The 20,121-nt window shown below is 45.8% G+C and overlaps 1 protein-coding gene across 1 annotated transcript in view; it reads left to right on the plus strand.

Moving 5' to 3' along the window:
- The window catches only part of LOC148478329 (uncharacterized), an 11,043-nt gene extending 481 nt beyond the window's left edge, over window positions 1-10,562 (plus strand). The window contains exons 1-3 of the mRNA XM_088455635.1: window positions 1-1,915; window positions 2,015-2,143; window positions 10,360-10,562. The exon at window positions 1-1,915 is cut by the window's left edge and continues 481 nt beyond it. Coding sequence (XP_088311761.1) covers window positions 1-1,915; window positions 2,015-2,143; window positions 10,360-10,562 — 2,247 coding nt within the window. The remainder of the gene's footprint in view (window positions 1,916-2,014; window positions 2,144-10,359) is intronic.
- Window positions 10,563-20,121: the final 9,559 nt, after the last annotated feature.

Below are 20,121 nucleotides of genomic sequence, written 5' to 3' on the forward strand. Positions count from 1 at the left end.
AGCGGTGCACCCGGTGACATCACTGACAGCAGCACTGACGGCAGTGACAAAGACTATTTCCCTGACTCCTCTGAGGCGGACAGTTTGGAAGACAGCAGCGGGGATGAGCGGGCCCGTCATGGGACACATATGCTGGCTGAGGGTCACTCTGCTATCAAAGATTCTCCAATTTCTGGCCCAGGTTTCTGCTCCTCAAAAAAAAACCACGCTGTGACAGTCCAGGTACTTACCAAAAAATGTGATGGCTCAAAGGTGTATAAAAAAAAGAACTATTGTCTATGGTGCGAGAAGCCATTCTCAAAAATTGCAAGGCACGTGGAGGCCATCCACCACGATGAGCCTGAGGCAGCCCGGGCACTGAGCTACCCAAAGTGTTCAAGGGAAAGGCGGCTACAGCTTAACCTGATTCGCAACCGGGGGAACTTTGCCCATAATGCCGGGGTTCTACGTGAGGGCTGCGGTGTCCTACTTCCATGCAAGCAGCCTGGTGAAGCTGTGGCTCCCCAAGACTTCATGCATTGTGCATATTGCCAGGGCCTTTTCTCAAGGCAACACCTTTGGCGTCATGTGAAAAGGTGCCCGCTGAAAAAAGGTCCTGCCAACACCAAACCAGGCAGGACCAGAGTGCAATCCCTCTGTGCTTACGCCACTCCCGTTCCACCGGGTGTTGGGAAGGGCCTCTGGAAGGTGCTGTGTGATATGATTCACGATGATGTGGTACAGGTAATAAAGGGTGACCCTTGCATCATGCAGTTTGGTCTCCACCTCTTTAACCGGCATGGTTCGGATGTCAGTAAGCATGATTATATACGGCAGAAGCTCAGAGAGGTGGGGCGACTGTTACTGCATGCCAGGATGGTTAGTCCTCTGAGGAGCATGGCAGAGTTCATCTGCCCTGCAAACTTCCTGCAGGTCATAACTGCCGTAAGGAGCCTGGCCGGCTATGCTGAATTGACGAATACCTATAAGGTTCCCTCACTGGCCCTGAAAGTGGGCCATAGCCTCCAAAAAATATCTACCATGGTTGAGTGCCAGGCACTTATGGAGGGCCATGCCCCGACCGTGGAGAGCGCACGGAGCTTCCAAAAACTATACAAGGCAAGGTGGAGCGAGATGATCTCGGCTGCTGCCCTCAAAACCCTAGAGGAGCAAAAATGGAACACCCCCCCCCTTCTACCTTTCACTGATGATGTAAAACAGTTGCACCTTTATCTCACTGACAGACAGCGGGAATACCTAGAGGATTTGTCCACTCACCCGACCACAAAGAAGTGGTTGCTGCTGGCCAAGGTAACCCTCACACAACTAATCCTATTCAACCGACGTAGGGAAGGTGAGGTCTCAAAGATGAAGCTTTGCTCTTTTGCATCTCGGCACACAGCTGATTTACAGGGTGATGTGGCGCTGGCCCTGTCAGAGCCAGAAAAGAGGCTATGTCAGCACTTCACACGCATTGAGATTCCTGGTAAGAGAGGCAGGAAAGTCCCTGTCCTCCTGTCCCCTTGCATGCAGAGGGCATTGGAGCACCTCACAGAGAAAAGGGTAGAGTGTGGTGTCAGTCCTGACAATGTATATATGTTTGCAAGACCCTCCGCCTTGTCACACCTCAGAGGATCCGACTGCATTCGACTCTATGCACGGGCATGTGGAGCCAAGCATCCAGAAGCTCTCTCCTCTACCAGGCTTCGGAAACATGTGGCCACCCTTTCGAGGGTGCTGAACATGAGTGACACGGAGATGGATCAGCTGGCCGATTTCCTAGGGCACGATATCCGGGTGCACCGCCAGTACTACCGCCTCCCTGAAGGTACCCTGCAATTGGCAAAAATTAGCAAACTCTTTGTGGCACTCCAGCAAGGTCGATTGGCTGACTTTAAGGGACAAAGCCTGGAAGAAATCTCCATTGATCCCAATGGTAAGTAGCATGGTCCCTCACCCGACTGGTTGTTCCATGGGCTGACAGTCTAAGGGGGAAACTGTGACCGGGGATCTCTGTTTATCTTTGTATTTCCAGAACCAATCCCGCTAGCCAGTGATGAGTCTGATGATGAGCCAGAGGTGGAAGCTGGAGCAGTGCATGTGGAGGAGGGAGATGCCAGTGCACCGAAAGTGATGGAGAGGCATGCACCCATGGCTACTAAAGGTGTGTGTCCATCAAATTCATTGGGTGGCTTGGGCTGGCGGTGAGTTTTTGGTTGACTGATCTCTTCCCTGTCTTGCATAGGTGATTGCATGGGCTCTAAAAAGAAACCGTGGAGCAGAAAAGAAGTAGCAGCAGTTGAGAGACACCTGATGAGATTCATCCTCTCCTGCAAGGTCCCCGGCAAAAAGGATTGTAACGCCTGCCTCGGCGCTGAGGAGCAGGCTCTGAAGGCTAGGAACTGGCTGTCAGTCAAGTACTACATAAAAAACCAAATAACTGCTATCAAGCGACAGTGTACAGCCTGAATAAAATTTATGTTGGTCCAACCAAGGCGTCTTTTTTATTTACTGTGGTGAAACCATTTAGTGGTCATAGCAAAGGGTGTACCCACATGGTTAGGAATACCTGAGTAGGTCCCAGTGAGGCATAGGGAGTACCCACATGGTTAGGAAAAACTGACTAGGTCCCGGTGAGGTATAATGGTGTCCGGTTTCTGTCACCAAGCTATACGGCACATGCGCGCCGGGTGATATGATATAGATACCCACCAGCAGGCACGGTTTGCTGATCAAGCTGTTTGGGCAATGGGAAGCAGGCGTCCCCATGATGGACAAACCAGTCATGGGTCCTGAAAAGGTCACAAAAACAAGTATGCGTGTGTGTGTGTGTGTGTGTGTGTGTGTGTGTGTGTGTGTTGCTGCTGCTGACACGGTGTGTGCTGCTGGCCTGCTGCTCTGTGTGACAGGGTATGTGTGCTGTTGTGTATGACAGTGTGTGTGTGCTGTTGCTGTGTGTGACAGGGTATGCGTGCTGTTGTGTATGACAGTGTGTGTGTCCTGTTGTGTATGACAGTGTGTGTGTGCTGTTGCTGTGTGTGACAGGGTTTGTGTATGTGACGGGAAGGAATGAATGGGGAATGTAATTGCTTAATTGTTTATGTGCTGTCCTGGTCGGAGTCCGAGATAGCCAATATGTCTGTTTATGTGCTGCTGAGGTTAAAATATGACCTGGGTACCAGCATGCAGCCTGGAGTCTCCAATTTCTATAAACATAACATTATCTCCCTGTCCAAAAGAAACAATCTGCTTTGTGGTCATTATTGTCTATGCATGGGGTATATATGCATATACATATGTGTGTATAATATATATATATATATATATATATGTATAGTTGCTTTTTTTTGTTTTAGATCAACTGTTTGGAAAAACCCCTTTAAAATTCCTGCGTTAGCCCCTGGGCGGGGCAGATGTAAGATGTGCAGAGAGATTAAAGCTGGGTACACACCTGACAGATATATCTGCAGATGATTGTCGTTCATACACACTGAATTGCCATCATCTGCGGGTCCCGGCAACCAGGGGGCGTGTCTCGTGGGCAGGGGTCGTGTCCCACCCCTCTCCTCGCGGCTGCCGCTCTGTGTGTACGGGCGGTCTGTAGACATATCTGTCCATTGGCTGTGTAGCACAGCCAATGCAATATGTCGGTGAACACAGACGTTCACCAACATATCGCGGGTACACACTGCCCGACGGGCAGCAGATACATTGGCCGATCAATTGATTGACCAATATATCTGTCAGTGTGTACCCAGTTTTATACATGTGAGGGGCACGTACAAACTGAAATCTCAATTGCAGTGTATACATAAAGCTGTCCAGCATTTCTGGGCTACATGCAACAGCAGCCAGTATTTACCCCGCATGCAAAGTAAATTAATAAAAAGTATTTGTGATATGGTTGTCCAGGTGCAAAGTTACTGGTTTATCCTGCTTTGCTCCCAGCTCAGAATTAGGCAATATGTAACTAATAGCGCTATTAGGCCCGATTCTGGGCGCTATTTCTGCAGCAGCTGAGAATTTGTACAAAATCGGCTGTGCGAAAATATGCACATGTTGTAGCCACCGGGATCTGTATTGGGTAACCCACCGGCGGCTTCACATATCCAAGACTACGTACAAAGACGCAGCGCCAGATCAGTCGATTATCGGAGATGTGATTAACCCGATGGTTTCTCATCACGTAAATACAAAAAATACACAACACTTCAAGTAAGGTAATAAGAAACACAATTATATATTTAACACTTGTTTATTCATATTAGGGGTATGCCCTGGCCACTTTACGTGTTTTGTGATTTGGTTTTGGATCTGGATCTTTCTTCGTGTTTTGGATCTGGATTGGTTTTGCCAAAACAACCCTTCCGTGTTTTGGGTTCAGGGTTTTGGATCTGTATTTTTTTGTTAAAAAGCATATAAACATCTAAAATCACAGAATTTGTGGGTTTTTCTGCTCCTATGCTATTATTAACCTCAATAACCTTAATTTCCACTCATTTCCAGTCTATTCTGAACACCTCACACCTTATGTCCTTATGTCCAAAAGTTTGCACCGAGGTAGCTGGATGACTATGCTAAGCGACACGAGTGGGCGGCACAAACACGTGGCCCATCTAGGAGTGACACTGCAGTGGCAGACAGGATGGCAGTTTGAAAAACTAGGGCCCAAACAGTACATACTGCAAAGAAAAAAAGAGGTGCAAGATGGAATTGTCCTTGGGCCCTCCCACCCACCCTTATGTTGTATAAACAGGACATGCACACTTTAACAAACCAATCATTTCAGCACCAGGGTCTGCCACACGACTGTGGCTGAAATGATTGGTTCGTTTGGGCCCCCACAAAACAAGCTGGCAATTAATCTGTCCCTGCACAAACTGGCTCTACGGAGGCAAGATGTCGTCCTCATCCTCCTCATTCACCGATTCCTCACCCTCTTCAGTGTTGTGTACATCCTCATCCTCACAGAGTATTAATTCGTCCCCACTGGAATCCACCACCACAGGTCCCTCTGTACGTTCTGGAGGCTGGTCTCCCTGGAAGAGTTGATAATTCATTTATATGAACATCATCTTCTCCACATTTTGTGGAAGCAACCTCCTACGCCTTTCGCTGACAAGGTTCCCGGCTGCACTAAACACTCTTTCGGAGTACACACTGGAGGGGGGGCAACTCACGTAAAATAGAGCCAGTTTGTACAGAGGCCTCCAAATTGCCTCTTTTTCCTGCCAGTACAGGTATGAACTGTCTGACATCCCAACTTGGATGCTGTCACCAATGTAATCCTTCACCATTCTGTCAGTGGTGACAGTATCATATGCAGTGACAGTAGACATGTCAGAAATTGTTGGCCCGTCCTTCAGTCCGGACCAGATGTCCAAACCGGCCATTGACTTATGACACAGGCGCAAGCCTGGCGCTGCTGCTGTGTTGATGCACGTGCGGCTACTGCGCATACATTTCATACACAAACACAGAAAAAAAAGAATTGTTTATTTTTTGTGGAGTGCACTTTGGGGGGTTACACCACCCTTTGACAGACTTATGGGACACAGGCGCACGCTTGGCGTTGCTCCTTTGTTGATGCACGTACAGTGCACACAATTCACAAACAGAAGAAAATGTTTTATTTTTGTTGGAGTGCACTTTGGGGGTTACACCACCCTTTAACAGACAGACGCACGCTTGGCGCTGCTGCTTTGAGGATGCAGGTGCGGCTACAGCCCACACAATTCACAAAGACAGAAAAAAAAAGAAGAATTTTTTATTTTTTGTGGAGTGCATTTTGGGAGTTACACCACCCTTTAACAGACAGACACACGCTTGGCGCTGCTGCCTTGAGGATGCACGTACAATGCACACAATTCACAAACACAGAAGAAAATGTTTTTTTTTGTTGGAGCGCACTTTGGGGGCTTACACCATCCTTTAAGAGATGAGCCAGCCGGCCCTTTACTTATGGGACACAGGCGCACGCTTGGCACTGCTCCTTTGTTGATGCACGTGCAGCCACAGTGCACACAATTCACAAACACAGAAAATAATTTTTTATTTTGTTTGGAGTGCACTTTGGGGGTTACAGCACCCTTTATCAGACGAGCCAGCCGGCCCTTTACTTATGACACAGGCGCACGCTTGGCGCTACTTTGTTGATGCACATGCGGCTACAGTGAACACAATTCACAAACACAGAAAATAATTTTTTATTTTGTTTGGAGTGCACTTTGGGGGTTACAGCACCCTTTAACGGTCAAGCCAGCAGGCCCTTTACTTATGACACAGGCGCACGCTTGCCGTTATTTTGTTGATGCACGTGCGGCTACTGTGCACACAATTCACAAACACAAAAAAAAAATTCAATTTTTTTTTGGAGTGCACTTTGGGGGTTACAGCACTCTTTAACGGACAAGCCAGCCAGCCCTTGATTTGTGACACAGGCGCATGCTTGGTGCTACTTTGTTGATGCACTTGCGGCTACTGCGCACACAATTTACAAACACAGAAAAAAAACAAAAATTTTTTTGGAGTGCACTTTGGGGGAGAACCCCTGATGCCCAGATCACCCCCTGGACAACACTATAGCACCCCACTACAGCCTTTATGGGACACTGCACAACACAGTCCAGCCAGCCCTTATAGACTTTGGAGTGGACACAGCCCCTATGGACAACTGACTGCACCACACAACCCAGCCAGCCCCTATGACAGCAGCACAACACAGCCCAGCCAGCCCCTATGACAGCAGCACAACACAGCCCAGCCAGCCCCTATGGACAACAGCAGCACAACACAGCCCTGTCAGCCCCTATGGACTGAGTGGACACAGCCCCTATGGAAACAGCAGCACAACACAGCCCAGCCAGCCCTAGCTCCCACCCTCCCTCTTCACTGTAGACAGCCGGAGTGAGAAATGGCGCCGACGCAGGGACCTTTTATAGAATCCAAAACCCGCGAGATCCGGAAGGCGGGATGATGACGTTTTGCCTCGATTTCAGATCTGAGTCAGGTGGGAAAAGTCGAGCCTGACTCGGATACGACTCGGATCGGGGGGCTCGGGGGGGTTCGGATTTCAGAAATCCGTACCCGCTCATCCCTAATTCATATAGTTCAAACCATATGTAGAAAAATAGCAAAATTATTATAATATCAATTGTAGTTACAACATATATTTAATAAATTAATAAAAATAAGAAACTCACCACAATTTCATATACATTCAAATACAGGGGATTAATAAAGTATATCAAGGGGCGATCATCTGTTTATAAAAAGACCCTATTGTCCCAACATCGTAAATTGCTGCTCTTGTACTGTAGTTGAAAAAAACACTCTGATCTTGTGTTAAGGGCTTCCCAGCGGGGCCACTTACGAATCTCCAGCACAGCAGCGGATTCAAGGCTGCACGTATTCGATGTCAGTAGCAAATTATAACAACTATCTTTTGGAAAGTTGTAATATTGTTCCACATGTATAGGCAAATATCCACCACTGGAAATAGACTTGTTTTCTGGCAAATCCAAAGTATCTTTTCCTTAATATATTGTTGAACAAATCTCAATTGCTGGGCATTCGTATTGGAACAAGAGGGGATTAGTAAACCACAGTCACTCCATGAAGACATAGCAAAAATCTTATCACCCCAGTGGTTGTCGGCAGGTGAATACATGTGCATCTTTCCTTTCATAGCAGTGCACAATATCTCAATGATCCAATATAGTACAAAAGTCACTTTGTGGCATATATAGGAACTAGATTGAAAAAGAACAATGTGACAGAAAGCGCTGCAAATTGGTTAAATTAATCACACATTTGGTTCAGAAAATTGTAAGATTTTTAATAAGATTCAAAAATAAAAATGGCGGGGGGCGTGGCCACGGAGAAGTAGCACACGTATTGGTGCGCTCTCCGGACCCTACTATCCTGCTTGCCCATCCTGACCTCTCCCCCGGGACCCAAGTTCGGTGTATGTCTGGCGGAAGGTGCAGTGACTGCAGTGTGCGGCGCTGGAGTGGAAACGAGGGCTGACTCACCCGGCAGCAGGCTGTTTGTAAGAGACGCGGCCGGATCACGTGTGCCGACAGCGCCATTTTCCTAGCCGGGCAGAGTCCTGCAGTGGCTCCTGAGTTTCCAGAGTGGACACAGCCCCTATGGAAACAGCAGCACAACACAGCCCAGCCAGCCCTAGCTCCCACCCTCCCTCTTCACTGTAGACAGCCGGAGTGAGAAATGGCGCCGACGCAGGGACCTTTTATAGAATCCAAAACCCGCGAGATCCGGAAGGCGGGATGATGACGTTTTGCCTCGATTTCAGATCCGAGTCAGGTGGGAAAAGTCGAGCCTGACTCGGATACGACTCGGATCGGGGGGCTCGGGGGGGGTTCGGATTTCAGAAATCCGTACCCGCTCATCCCTAATTCATATAGTTCAAACCATATGTAGAAAAATAGCAAAATTATTATAATATCAATTGTAGTTACAACATATATTTAAAAAATTAATAAAAATAAGAAACTCACCACAATTTCATATACATTCAAATACAGGGGATTAATAAAGTATATCAAGGGGCGATCATCTGTTTATAAAAAGACCCTATTGTCCCAACATCGTAAATTGCTGCTCTTGTACTGTAGTTGAAAAAAACACTCTGATCTTGTGTTAAGGGCTTCCCAGCGGGGCCACTTACGAATCTCCAGCACAGCAGCGGATTCAAGGCTGCACGTATTCGATGTCAGTAGCAAATTATAACAACTATCTTTTGGAAAGTTGTAATATTGTTCCACATGTATAGGCAAATATCCACCACTGGAAATAGACTTGTTTTCTGGCAAATCCAAAGTATCTTTTCCTTAATATATTGTTGAACAAATCTCAATTGCTGGGCATTCGTATTGGAACAAGAGGGGATTAGTAAACCACAGTCACTCCATGAAGACATAGCAAAAATCTTATCACCCCAGTGGTTGTCGGCAGGTGAATACATGTGCATCTTTCCTTTCATAGCAGTGCACAATATCTCTATGATCCAATATAGTACAAAAGTCACTTTGTGGTATATATAGGAACTAGATTGAAAAAGAACAATGTGACAGAAAGCGCTGCAAATTGGTTAAATTAATCACACATTTGGTTCAGATAATTGTAAGATTTTTAATAAGATTAAAAAATAAAAATGGCGGGGGGCGTGGCCACGGAGAAGTAGCACACGTATTGGTGCGCTCTCCGGACCCTACTATCCTGCTTGCCCATCCTGACCTCTCCCCCGGGACCCAAATTCGGTGTATGTCTGGCGGAAGGTGCAGTGACTGCAGTGTGCGGCGCTGGAGTGGAAACGAGGGCTGACTCACCCGGCAGCAGGCTGTTTGTAAGAGACGCGGCCGGATCACGTGTGCCGACAGCGCCATTTTCCTAGCCGGGCAGAGTCCTGCAGTGGCTCCTGAGGGACAGGAGGTGACTCTTCCTTGTGGCTTGTGCGGAGCTGATGCACACCCTGCGGCCTTCCAGAGCGGCTGACGGCGAGAGTGTACACCCTGGGCATGTGAGTGGTTTCCATTCTCCCGTATACAATACAGGGCTGTGACTATCTAGGTGCTATATTTGCAGATACAGCCTCCTCTGCATGTAATCATCTGCAGCAGCTTTTACTTGTAAAGTGACTCTCAGCTCCTCCTACTTACACCCTCATGATGGGGAAGAATTCAGCTGCAGCAGCTAAGCTGGAGAAGTTCTCCAGAATACATCCGGCCCAGTCCACTTCTGCGGCACAGCGGGGTGATTCCCCTCCTACATCCCCTGCGGAGTCACTAACCTCGGCTGCGTCCTGTGACACTGCACTTCAACGTGTCCTTGAGGCAGTGACAGCTTGTGAGACTAGGTTGTCAGAGAAGATTGGGAAAGTACAGTCCGATCTTTCAATTATACACCATGACCTACAGTGTGTGCATGAGAGAGTTGGTGAGGTGAAGACGCGGCCTTCCACTTTGGAGGATAAGGTGACACCTTTAAGCATCCGTGTTAACTATAGATTCCCACATTATCTCCATACAGAGGAAAATGTCTGACATGGAGGGACGCCTAAGGCGCAATAATGTTCGATTCGTGGGTTTGCCAGAGAAGGAGGAGGGAACCAATCCTGAAAAATTCCTGGAAAAATGGTTGTGCGACATGTTCGATTCTACCTCTTTCTCATCTTATTTTACAATTGAGAGAGCTCATCGAGTGCCTTCTAGACCCCTACCACCTGGGGCGCCACCACGTACCCTCATAGCGAAGTTCTTACATTTCCGTGATCGGGACTCTGTCCTCAGACTGGCCCGTACTAACGTTCTAATACGTACTAATGGAACGGGACTCGTGTCTCCGTATTTCCGTATTTAGCAATGGAAATACAAAAAGATAGGGCTCAATTTCTCCCGATTAAAAGGCGTCTACGTGATCTAAATATTTCATACGCCATGCTATACCCGTCCAAGCTTCGAGTTATCGCTGATGGGGAGACCAAATTCTTTACGACTCCAAGGGAAGCTGTACTGTGGCTGGATCACCGCAGACCAGCCAGGGAAGCGCTGGTTAATGATTGATATCCTGTTTTGTTTTTGTTCTTTTTCTCATCTTTTTCCTTGTGATATATCAATTATATGTAATTGCAAGAATACTGTATAATGTATTTCTGTTATAGTGTTTCCTTCTCTGCGAGACCGGTATTGTTCTTGGATAGATGCCGGATAAGTTTTACTGCATTTTCTAAAGACGTGTCTGTGTTCCCGGGGGAAGACTCCATGTACAGAGGCCTCCATGTGTTTGTTCTTTAGTCTTTATATACTTTGCTCCACTTAGTTTGAGTAAGTAAGGCAATTTATTTTATTGTATTGCCTAGTTTAGTTTAATAGTGTGGGAAAGGGGTTCAGGTACAAGGTATGCCTAGGTTGGGTGTGGTATACAGGGTGGGGGGAGTTATAGGGTCTGGACTCATACCAGTTGTATGGGATAGTTTGACTTTTTTTCTTTTCTTTTTAAATATAGTGGTTTTCTTTTATTGTGTGTGGTGTCATGTACGCGCTTTCCATATGCTCTCATGGTTGTTTAAATATTGCCACAGTTACTTCAAATGACAGCTTCACAGACTGTTAATATTCTTACATGGAACGTGAGGGGCTTAAACGACATGGTTAAGAGATCGTTGGTGTTCAGACAGGTAAAAAAATTAGAGATGAGCGGTTCGGATTCTGTGGAATCCGAACCGCTTCGAACATTGGGGATCCGAGTCCACCCGAACCCTGTTCGGGTGTTCACCGCCTGACTCGGATCCCCGTTCGGGGCCGAACGGCGGCCGCCTGATGTCGGATTCTCACTAGAGAATCCGACATCAGGTCTCCTCGCGTGTAGGGCAGAGCGCAGTGATAGCGCTCTGCCCTACACAGACACAGACACACAGCCGCCAGCGGCAGCTGTGTGTTTGTTACAGCAGCCAATGAGAGTCACACAGACTCTCATTGGCTGCTGCACGGAGGGAGCCGGCTGGAGCTCACACATGAGCTCCGTCTTCCGGCTCCCTCCTCAGCGTGTGACAGAGCGGACGGCGCGGGAGCGGGGATACAGGTAAGTTTTATTTTTTTTATTTTTTTACTTGTCAAAGGTCCGGGGGCGCTACTGGGGGGGGGGGGTCTGCACTACTGGGGGGGTCTGCTACTGGGGGGGATCTGCACTATTGGGGGGCCATACTACAGAGGGGCCTGCTACTGGGGGGGGGCTATACTACTGGGGGGGTCTGCACTACTGGGGGGGGTCTGCTACTGGGCAGGGCTATACTACTGGGGGGGCCATACTACAGAGGGGCCTGCTACTGGGGGGGGCTATACTACTGGGGGGGGTCTGCTACTGGGGGGGCCATACTACTGAGGGGCCTGCTACTGGGGGGGGCCATACTACTGGGGGGGCCTACTACAGGGGGGCCATACTACAGGGGGGGGCCCATACTACAGGGGGGGCTACTACTGGAGCAGCCTACTACTGGGGGGGCCTGCTACTGGGGCAGCCTACTACTGGGGGAGCCATACTACTGGGGGGGCATACTACTGGGTGGCATGCTAATGGGGGGCATACTACTGGGGGGGCCTGCTAATGGGGGACATACTACTGGGGGGGCCTGCTAATGGGGGGCATACTACTGGGGAGCATTCAACTGGGGGCACTGCATAGTGGACCGTACTACTAAGGGGACTGCATAGGGGGCACCACTGCTGGGGGACATTGTGTAAGGGACACCGCTACTGTGGGCATTGTGTAAAAGGGTCACTACTGTGGGCATTGTGTAAAAGGGGCACTACTGTGTGTCGTAACATAAATAAGAGACACTACTTTATGGTGTAATGTGAATCAGGCCCTATGTGCGGTGTAATGCTAATAAGATTGTGCACTGTGACTCCTAGGGCCGTAGCCCACTTTGTAAACAAGTACTGTGACTCTGCTGGCCGTACCCCACTGGGTGGGTGCACTACTTTTCATTTCTGCCACTGCTGTGTGGCAATGTGTCATAGATGTGCTTTATACTGTGGTGTCTGTGTCGTTGTGCCGCTGCTTTGTCGCTTAGTAACCAGTCAGCTCACTGCAACCTTTGGCCAATAATGTTGAAAACAATATTATAAGCTGTGATATGGTCTAAATTGACTGGAAATTAATGTTATTGAGGTTAATAATACTCTAGGAAGAAAAAAAAGACCAATTTATGTGATTTTAGCTTTTTTTGTCAATTTTTGTAAAAAAATCCAAATCCAAATCCAAATCCAAATCCAAAGCCAGTCACCGCAGTTTGGCAAATCCAAATCCAAAGCCGGACGACGAATTAGAACCAAATCCAAATCCAAATCCGGCAAAAATGGTCCGGCGCACATCCCTAAAAAAAATATGCTTCAGATATAATTTGTCTAATGGAGACTCACTTGACTGGTGGGAAATTATTGTCGCTGAGGAAGCCGTGGATAGGATGGACATATCACTTTTCACATACCTCAGCATCAAGGGGTGTGTCTATTTTAGTGCGTAAATCTGTCCAGTTCTCATTGGAAAAGGTGCAGTGTGATGCCTGGGGTAGATATGTATTCTTAAAATGTAAAATTAATTCTATGTCCTTATTATTATTGGCAGTCTATATTCCACCACTGTACTCTCACGATGTTCTCAAGAAGGTCGCTGAATTTTTGGCCCTTTTCCCGGGTACACCCACTCTATGCGTGGGGGATTTTAATAACATATTAGACCCTACACTAGATAGACATAGAATAACTACTTCAGTAACACAGGGCAGGGGAACTGGATTTTCGAGTATGATTAGGGGAATGGGCCTGGTGGATGCCTGGAGGTTGAGGTATCCCTCTGTGAGACAATATTCCTGTTTCTCTTACACACATTCCTCTTTTTCCAGGATAGATCTGGCCTTAGCTACACCGGATTTAATACCTAGAATACACAAGATAACATATGAGACTAGGGGAATCTCTGACCATTCCCCAATATCAATCAGTACAGATTTAGAGGGACAGAGGGGTCAATACTTTTGGAAATTCAATCAGTTCTGGTTATCACGCATGGGTTCAGGAGCAGAGTTGGAGGCGGAGTGGAAATAATTTTTTGAATTGAATAGTGGTACTGCTTCTGTTGCAGTTATATGGGACGCCTTTAAGTCATTCTTAAGAGGTTCTTTAATTCGTAGGGTGGCTGGGTTGAAATCTTCATATAAAAAAGCTGAAATGGATCTGGAGGCGTCTTGTCAGTCTTTGGAGTTAGCCTATATCGCTGACGGGTCAGATTTAAATAAAAAAGCATGGTGGGATGCCCAAAAATTATGAAAGGATTGTCTGATGGACAAGGCACAATACAAGATTCTGTTTAACTCACATTTGCAATATGCATCGGGTGATAGACCTGGTTCTTATCTAGCTAACTTGGCTCGCATCGAACAAAAGACATCCAATACAGTGGTAAAATTAGTTGGGTCAGGCAGCGTTGAATATGTGCATACCCCAGATATTGTGGGGCAATTCGTTAAATATTACCATGACCTATACAAATCTAGGTTGGTTTATATTATACCCAACTGGAGGTGCGTGAATTTTTGTCTACTGTACCGCTCCCGACACTCTCCTCGGAGGCAAGGGACTGTCTTGATTCTCCACTGTCAATAGAGGAAATAGAGTTGGCCCTAAACTCGTTTCCAAATGGAAAAGCCCCTGGCTTAGATGGGATCCCCCTTGAGGTTTACAAAAAACATAAAAACATATTTGCTCCTCAATTACTAGAGCTCTTTAATCAACTCTATATAAACAATACGCTGCCAAATTCTATGTCTGAGGCACTGATAATTGTCTTACCTAAATCAGGCAAAGATACCACTAGGACTGACTCATATAGACCTATATCACTTCCCCCTACAGATGTAAAAATCTTGGCAAAAATATTGACCTCCAGGATTAACCGGGTCATAACCCAACTGATTCATCCTGATCAGACAGGCTTTATGCCCGGTAAGTCCACGGCAGTAAATCTACGGCGGTTATTCACACACTTACAGATAAAACGTGGGGATCCACAAACCTCTATTATTGTCTCACTAGATGGCGCTAAGGCGTTCGATTCCATTGAGTGGATATTTCTTTGGGAGACCATGGAACGTTTTGGTATTGGCCCAGGATATATTAAGTGGGTAAAGTTGTTATATATGGACCCTGTGGCGAGAGTGTCGGTGAACGGATTTATTTACACATCATTTTCACTCCATAGGGGAATGAGGCAGGGATGTCCCCTGTCACCCATTCTCTTTGCTATGGCCATTGAGCCCTTGGCTTGCATGATTAGAGCTCATTCTGATATTCATGGGTTTCAGCTAGGATCAAGGGTAGATAAGATTGCACTGTATCACGCAATATGTTACTTCTATGCCTAAGGCTCTTGAGGTTATTGAGTTATTTGGGAAATACTCTGGTTTATTGATTAACTGGGATAAATCTTGTATCTTACCCCTCAGGGGGACTTGTCCCACTATTCCTATTATTAATCTTCCTCTAAAATGGATGAACTCGTTTAAATATTTAGGAATATGGATCTCCAATATCCCTCAACATTATCTGCCACTGAATATGTTGCCGCAAAATGAATATCTTAAGTCCCGTGTCCCAATTTGGAGTAAACTGGCACTAACGGTAACGGGAAGAGTAAATCTTGTTAAAATGGTTCTCCAACCTAAACTCCTGTATGCTTTCTATCATTCTCCGGTCTATATCCCACAGAAATTTGTTAAACAGATTGATGGCCTCTTATCTTCACTGATCTGGGCCAACAAAAGGGTCAGGATCAAATTGTATACTTTAACTAGACCTCGTGATGTTGGAGGCTTGGCATTACCCCTTTTTAAATTTTATTATTTTGCTGCACAATTAATGCATATATGGGAATGGATTAATGATCAAACTGATAATTCCTTGCATGCCCAGGTCATGGCTCATTCTAAAACAGGCTTGTCAACATTGCGACTAATATTGAGTGACAATATACCTATATTTAGGATGCCCATAATTAGGCAGGCCATCACGATTTGGAGACTTGTCTCACGTCTGTTACAAGCGGAGGGCATTGATCCAGATACTCCTCTTGCTCATGCTAATTGCTTTAGGGAGCTCTAAGCTCTTCAAGTCGGAGAAGCCTGGGGTCAGTGGGGTGTAGTGTCTATTGGTCAGATAATTCAGGCAGACACTCTAAAGACCTTCCATCAACTGCGGCTAGAGTTTGACGTCCCCAACCAATTCTTCTATAGATATCTTCAGCTTAGACATGCTGTTAATGCTCAGTTCTCTAAAGTTCCTCTGTCGTTACAGGAGTCTCCCATTAAAACCTTATTGCAGCCTGCTAGTTCTAGTCACTTAATATCTACGATATACTCTTATCTATTGAACAAGCATCATAAGTCTGATTTATTATCATTGAAACAGCAATGGGAAAATGATATTGGGGTAATAGAGGAAGATGAGTGGAGAGTGGCTCTCGCCAGCCCTCGTATTGCCACCACGTCTATCAGATATCAGCAGATACACTATTTCATAATACATAGAGTATATATGACACCCACTCGATTACTGAGCTTTATGTACTATTTTTTTTTGGTTTGTTTTCATTGTAATGTTTATATTGTTGTATAATGTAAATTTTTGCATATTTTAAAAACTCAATAAAAAATTATTGGATTAAAAAAAAAAAAAAATGGCCATAGATGCTCCAAAATAGACAATATATTGGGATATACTGTACCCCTAAAAATTACAAATACAGTGATAGCTCAATCTAGTTGGTAATATATTTGAACTGCTATTAGTTCTTATAACCACACCATCAATATAATAACTGCAAAATTTACATATAACAGCTCCACACTTCTTATACAAAAACAATGAAAAGAAAGCATACAGGTTTAAATGGCCAATTACCGTAATATGTTTCCTTATTTGACTGAAGAGAACCACACAGTCACTTCTCCATTAGTCTGGTGATTATTTGTTGTGGATAGTTTTTCCTTCAAATGGATATAACTTATTTATTAATTCAGTATAAAAAAATATATATAAACAGTGTATTTTAAGCTGCTAGATGTTTTCAGGATTTTAACACTCCCTCTCCCCTGTAATCCATTTATAAAGTGGAGAGCTATATACAGTGCATCTGGAAAGTATTCACAACGCTTCACTTTTTCCACATTTTGTTATGTTACAGCCTTATTCCAAAATGGAATAAATTCATTTTTGTCCTCAAAATTCTATACACAATACCCCATAATGACAATGTGTAAAAAGTTTTTTTTGAGATTTTTGCACATTTAATAAAAAACAAAAACTAAAAAATCACATGTACATAAGTATTCGCAGCCTTTGCTCAATACTTTGTTGATGCACCTTTGGCAGCAATTACAGCCTCAAGTCTTTTTGAATATGATGCCACAAGCTTGGCACAACTATCTTTGGGCAGTTTTGCCCATTCCTCTTTGCAGCACCTCTCAAGCTCCATCAGGTGGGATGGGAAGCGTCGGTGCACAGCCATTTTCAGATCTCTACAGAGATGTTCAATTGGATTCAAGTCTGGGCTCTGGCTGGGTCATTCAAGGACATTCACAGAGTTGTCCTGAAGCCACTCCTTTGATATCTTGGCTGTGTGCTTAGGGTCATTGTCCTGCTGAAAGATGAAACGTCGCCCCAGTCTGAGGTCAAGAGCGCTCTAGAGCAGGTTTTCATCCAGGATGTCTCTGTACATTGCTGCATTCATCTTTCCCTCTATCCTGACTAGTCTCCCAGTTCCTGCCGCTGAAAAACATCCCCACAACATGCTTCACTGTAGGGATGGTATTGGCCTGGTGATAAGCGGTGCCTGGTTTCCTCCAAACATAACGCCTGGCATTCACGCCAAAGAGTTCAGTCTTTGTCTCTCATGGTCTGAGAGTCCTTCAGGTGCATGTTGGCAATCTCCAGGTGGGCTGCCATGTGCTTTTTACTAAGGAGTGGCTTCCGTCTGGCCACTCTACCATACAGGCCTGATTGGTGGATTGCTGCAGAGATGGTTGTCCTTCTGGAAGGTTCTCATCCACAGAGGAATGCTATAGCTCTGACAGAGTGACCATCGGGTTCTTGGTCACCTCCCTAACTAGGGCCCTTCTCCCACAGTCGCTCAGTTTAGATGGCCGGCCAACTCTAGGATGAGTCCTGGTGGCTCCAAACTACTTCCATTTACAGATGATAGAGGCCACTGTGCTCATTGGAACCTTCAAAGCAGCAGATATTTTTCTGTACCCTTCCCCAGATTTGTGCCTCGAGACAATCCTGTCTCGGAGGTCTACAGACAATTCCTTGGACTTCATGCTTGGTTTGTGCTCTGAAATGCACTGTCAAGTGTGAGACCTTATATAGACAGGTGTATGCCTTTCAAAATCATGTCCAATCAACTGAATTTACCACAGGTGGACTCCAATTAAGCTGTAGGAACATCTCAAGGATGATCAGTGGAAACAGGATGCACCTGAGCTCAATTTTGAGCTTCATGGCAAAGGCTGTGAATACTTATGTACATGTGATTTCTTAGTGTTTTTTCTTTATTAAATTTGCAAAAATCTCAAAAAAACTTTTTACACGTCGTCATTATGCTGTAACATAACAAAATGTGGAAAAAGTGAAGCGTTGTGAATACTTTCCGGATGCAATGTATGTGTGTGTATGTATATATATATGTATATATATATATATATATATATATATATACATACAGTGAATTTGCCAGTGAATTTATCCGTGGATTGCACTCCGCATAATTCAAATAAAAGTTAAATAAAAGTCAATCAAAATGAGAGCAGCACAATACTTCACCGCAAATACTGCTATGGTGCATACACACGTAGCGATCAGCCAGGAATACGATATCGCTGGCTGATCGTTATGCACCCTCCCTGGTGTGCTGGATGATTGATATCGATCATCCTGCACACCACCTACTTACCGACGACTATAGCGACCCTACAGTAACCTGCTCGATATCAAGCAAGTTGACCGGCATGCACGGCCGATGGACGATATCGCTATCGTCCATACATGGCTACGCGTCGATGGTAAGTTGGTAGGGACCATTTAAATGAGCGATTTGAATAACGGTAACGATATTGTTATCGTTCAAATCGTTCTTTTAAATCACTACGTGTGTACGCACCATTAGTGGTAGAATTGGTGAGGTGATTGTAAGTCCTCCCAATGCATTTCTTCCATTTTTTCAAAATAACCCATTTCCTTCTGTATAGCCACGTCCCTTCCGTATACGCGCGCCTGCGGAGTACAGAACTCTGACCAGCCGCCCCAGGTGTCACCCAGGTAAATGACGCATTTGCCTAACCCTATCCCTAATACTCATAGGCCCTGATTCAGCAAGAAACTCAATTGCAAAGCTGCACGCAGGCTATAGATATGATGTATGCACGCAGGCTATAGATATGATGTATGCACGCAGGCTATAGATATGATGTATGCAAGCAAGCTATTGATATATGATGTATGCATGCAGGCTATAGATATGATGTATGCACGCAGGCTATAGATATGATGTATGCAAGCAGGCTATTGATATAATGTTTGCAATTGCATCCTTGCAATAATCCAAATGCAGCAGGAAGTGTATGACACAGTGCTGGGATCACCATCGCGACAATCACAACCATCGGTGATCGATGGTCGCGATTGTGGATGGCGCCAAGCAGCCGGACAGCTGAGTAAGCCTCAGTTTACTCCGCCTTACCGGCTTGCAAGCCTAGGATACTGCATTGAACAATACATATCCTGGGCTTGCCACTCCCTGAAAACGGGGTCCTGCGCAAGTGCAAATTCCTGAGAGTTACGTTCAGGCACCGGGGAGGGAGGGTTAGAGGTTAGCTTTAGCAGTACTTACCTACGGGTGTCAGGATGCTGACTGTCGGGATGCCGCTGTCGATATTCTAACTGGTGGAATCCCAACTGCCTGGCTACCATATCCAACCCTACAGACCAATTGTAAATTATGTGCAGTTGATCAATATGGAAAAATTTGACATTTCTACATCAGGGTCCATAGGGTATCCACAGGATATCTTGGGGTATAGGTGATGATGTCAGGCATCGGGCACCATAGAGTTAAGTTTTCAGCCTCCCAGGATGCACTAGGGTCCCCCTCCTATACCCCGCCCCCGAGCCAAGGCATCTCAGTTACGTACCAAGCCATAGGCCGGAGGAGGAGAAGGAAGAGAGAGAAAAAAAATCTGGACACACACAAGAATCACATTCTCACCAGAAGGAGACGGAAAAACCGGTGACCAGAGCAAAGCCCATCTGCAGCACAGGTGCGACAGGGCGGGAGTCCTGCGGAACCCTATGGACTTCGTAGAAATAGAGATAACAAAGGTAAGTTCTTACCATATCTCATATTTTCTACATCAGGGTCCATAGGGTATCCACATGATACCTTGGGGATGTTCCAAAGCAGTATCCTTCAAGGGTGGGGACGCTCCTGTGCTGAAAGGAGAATCCGCCGCCCGAAGGAAGCATCCTGAGAGGCAAAGGTGTCAAACGCATAATACCTCACAAAGGTATGGAC

Source organism: Taudactylus pleione, unplaced genomic scaffold (assembly GCF_031769625.1).
Source record: "Taudactylus pleione unplaced genomic scaffold, aTauple2 ptg000662l, whole genome shotgun sequence".
Classification (NCBI taxonomy): Eukaryota; Metazoa; Chordata; class Amphibia; order Anura; family Myobatrachidae; genus Taudactylus; species Taudactylus pleione.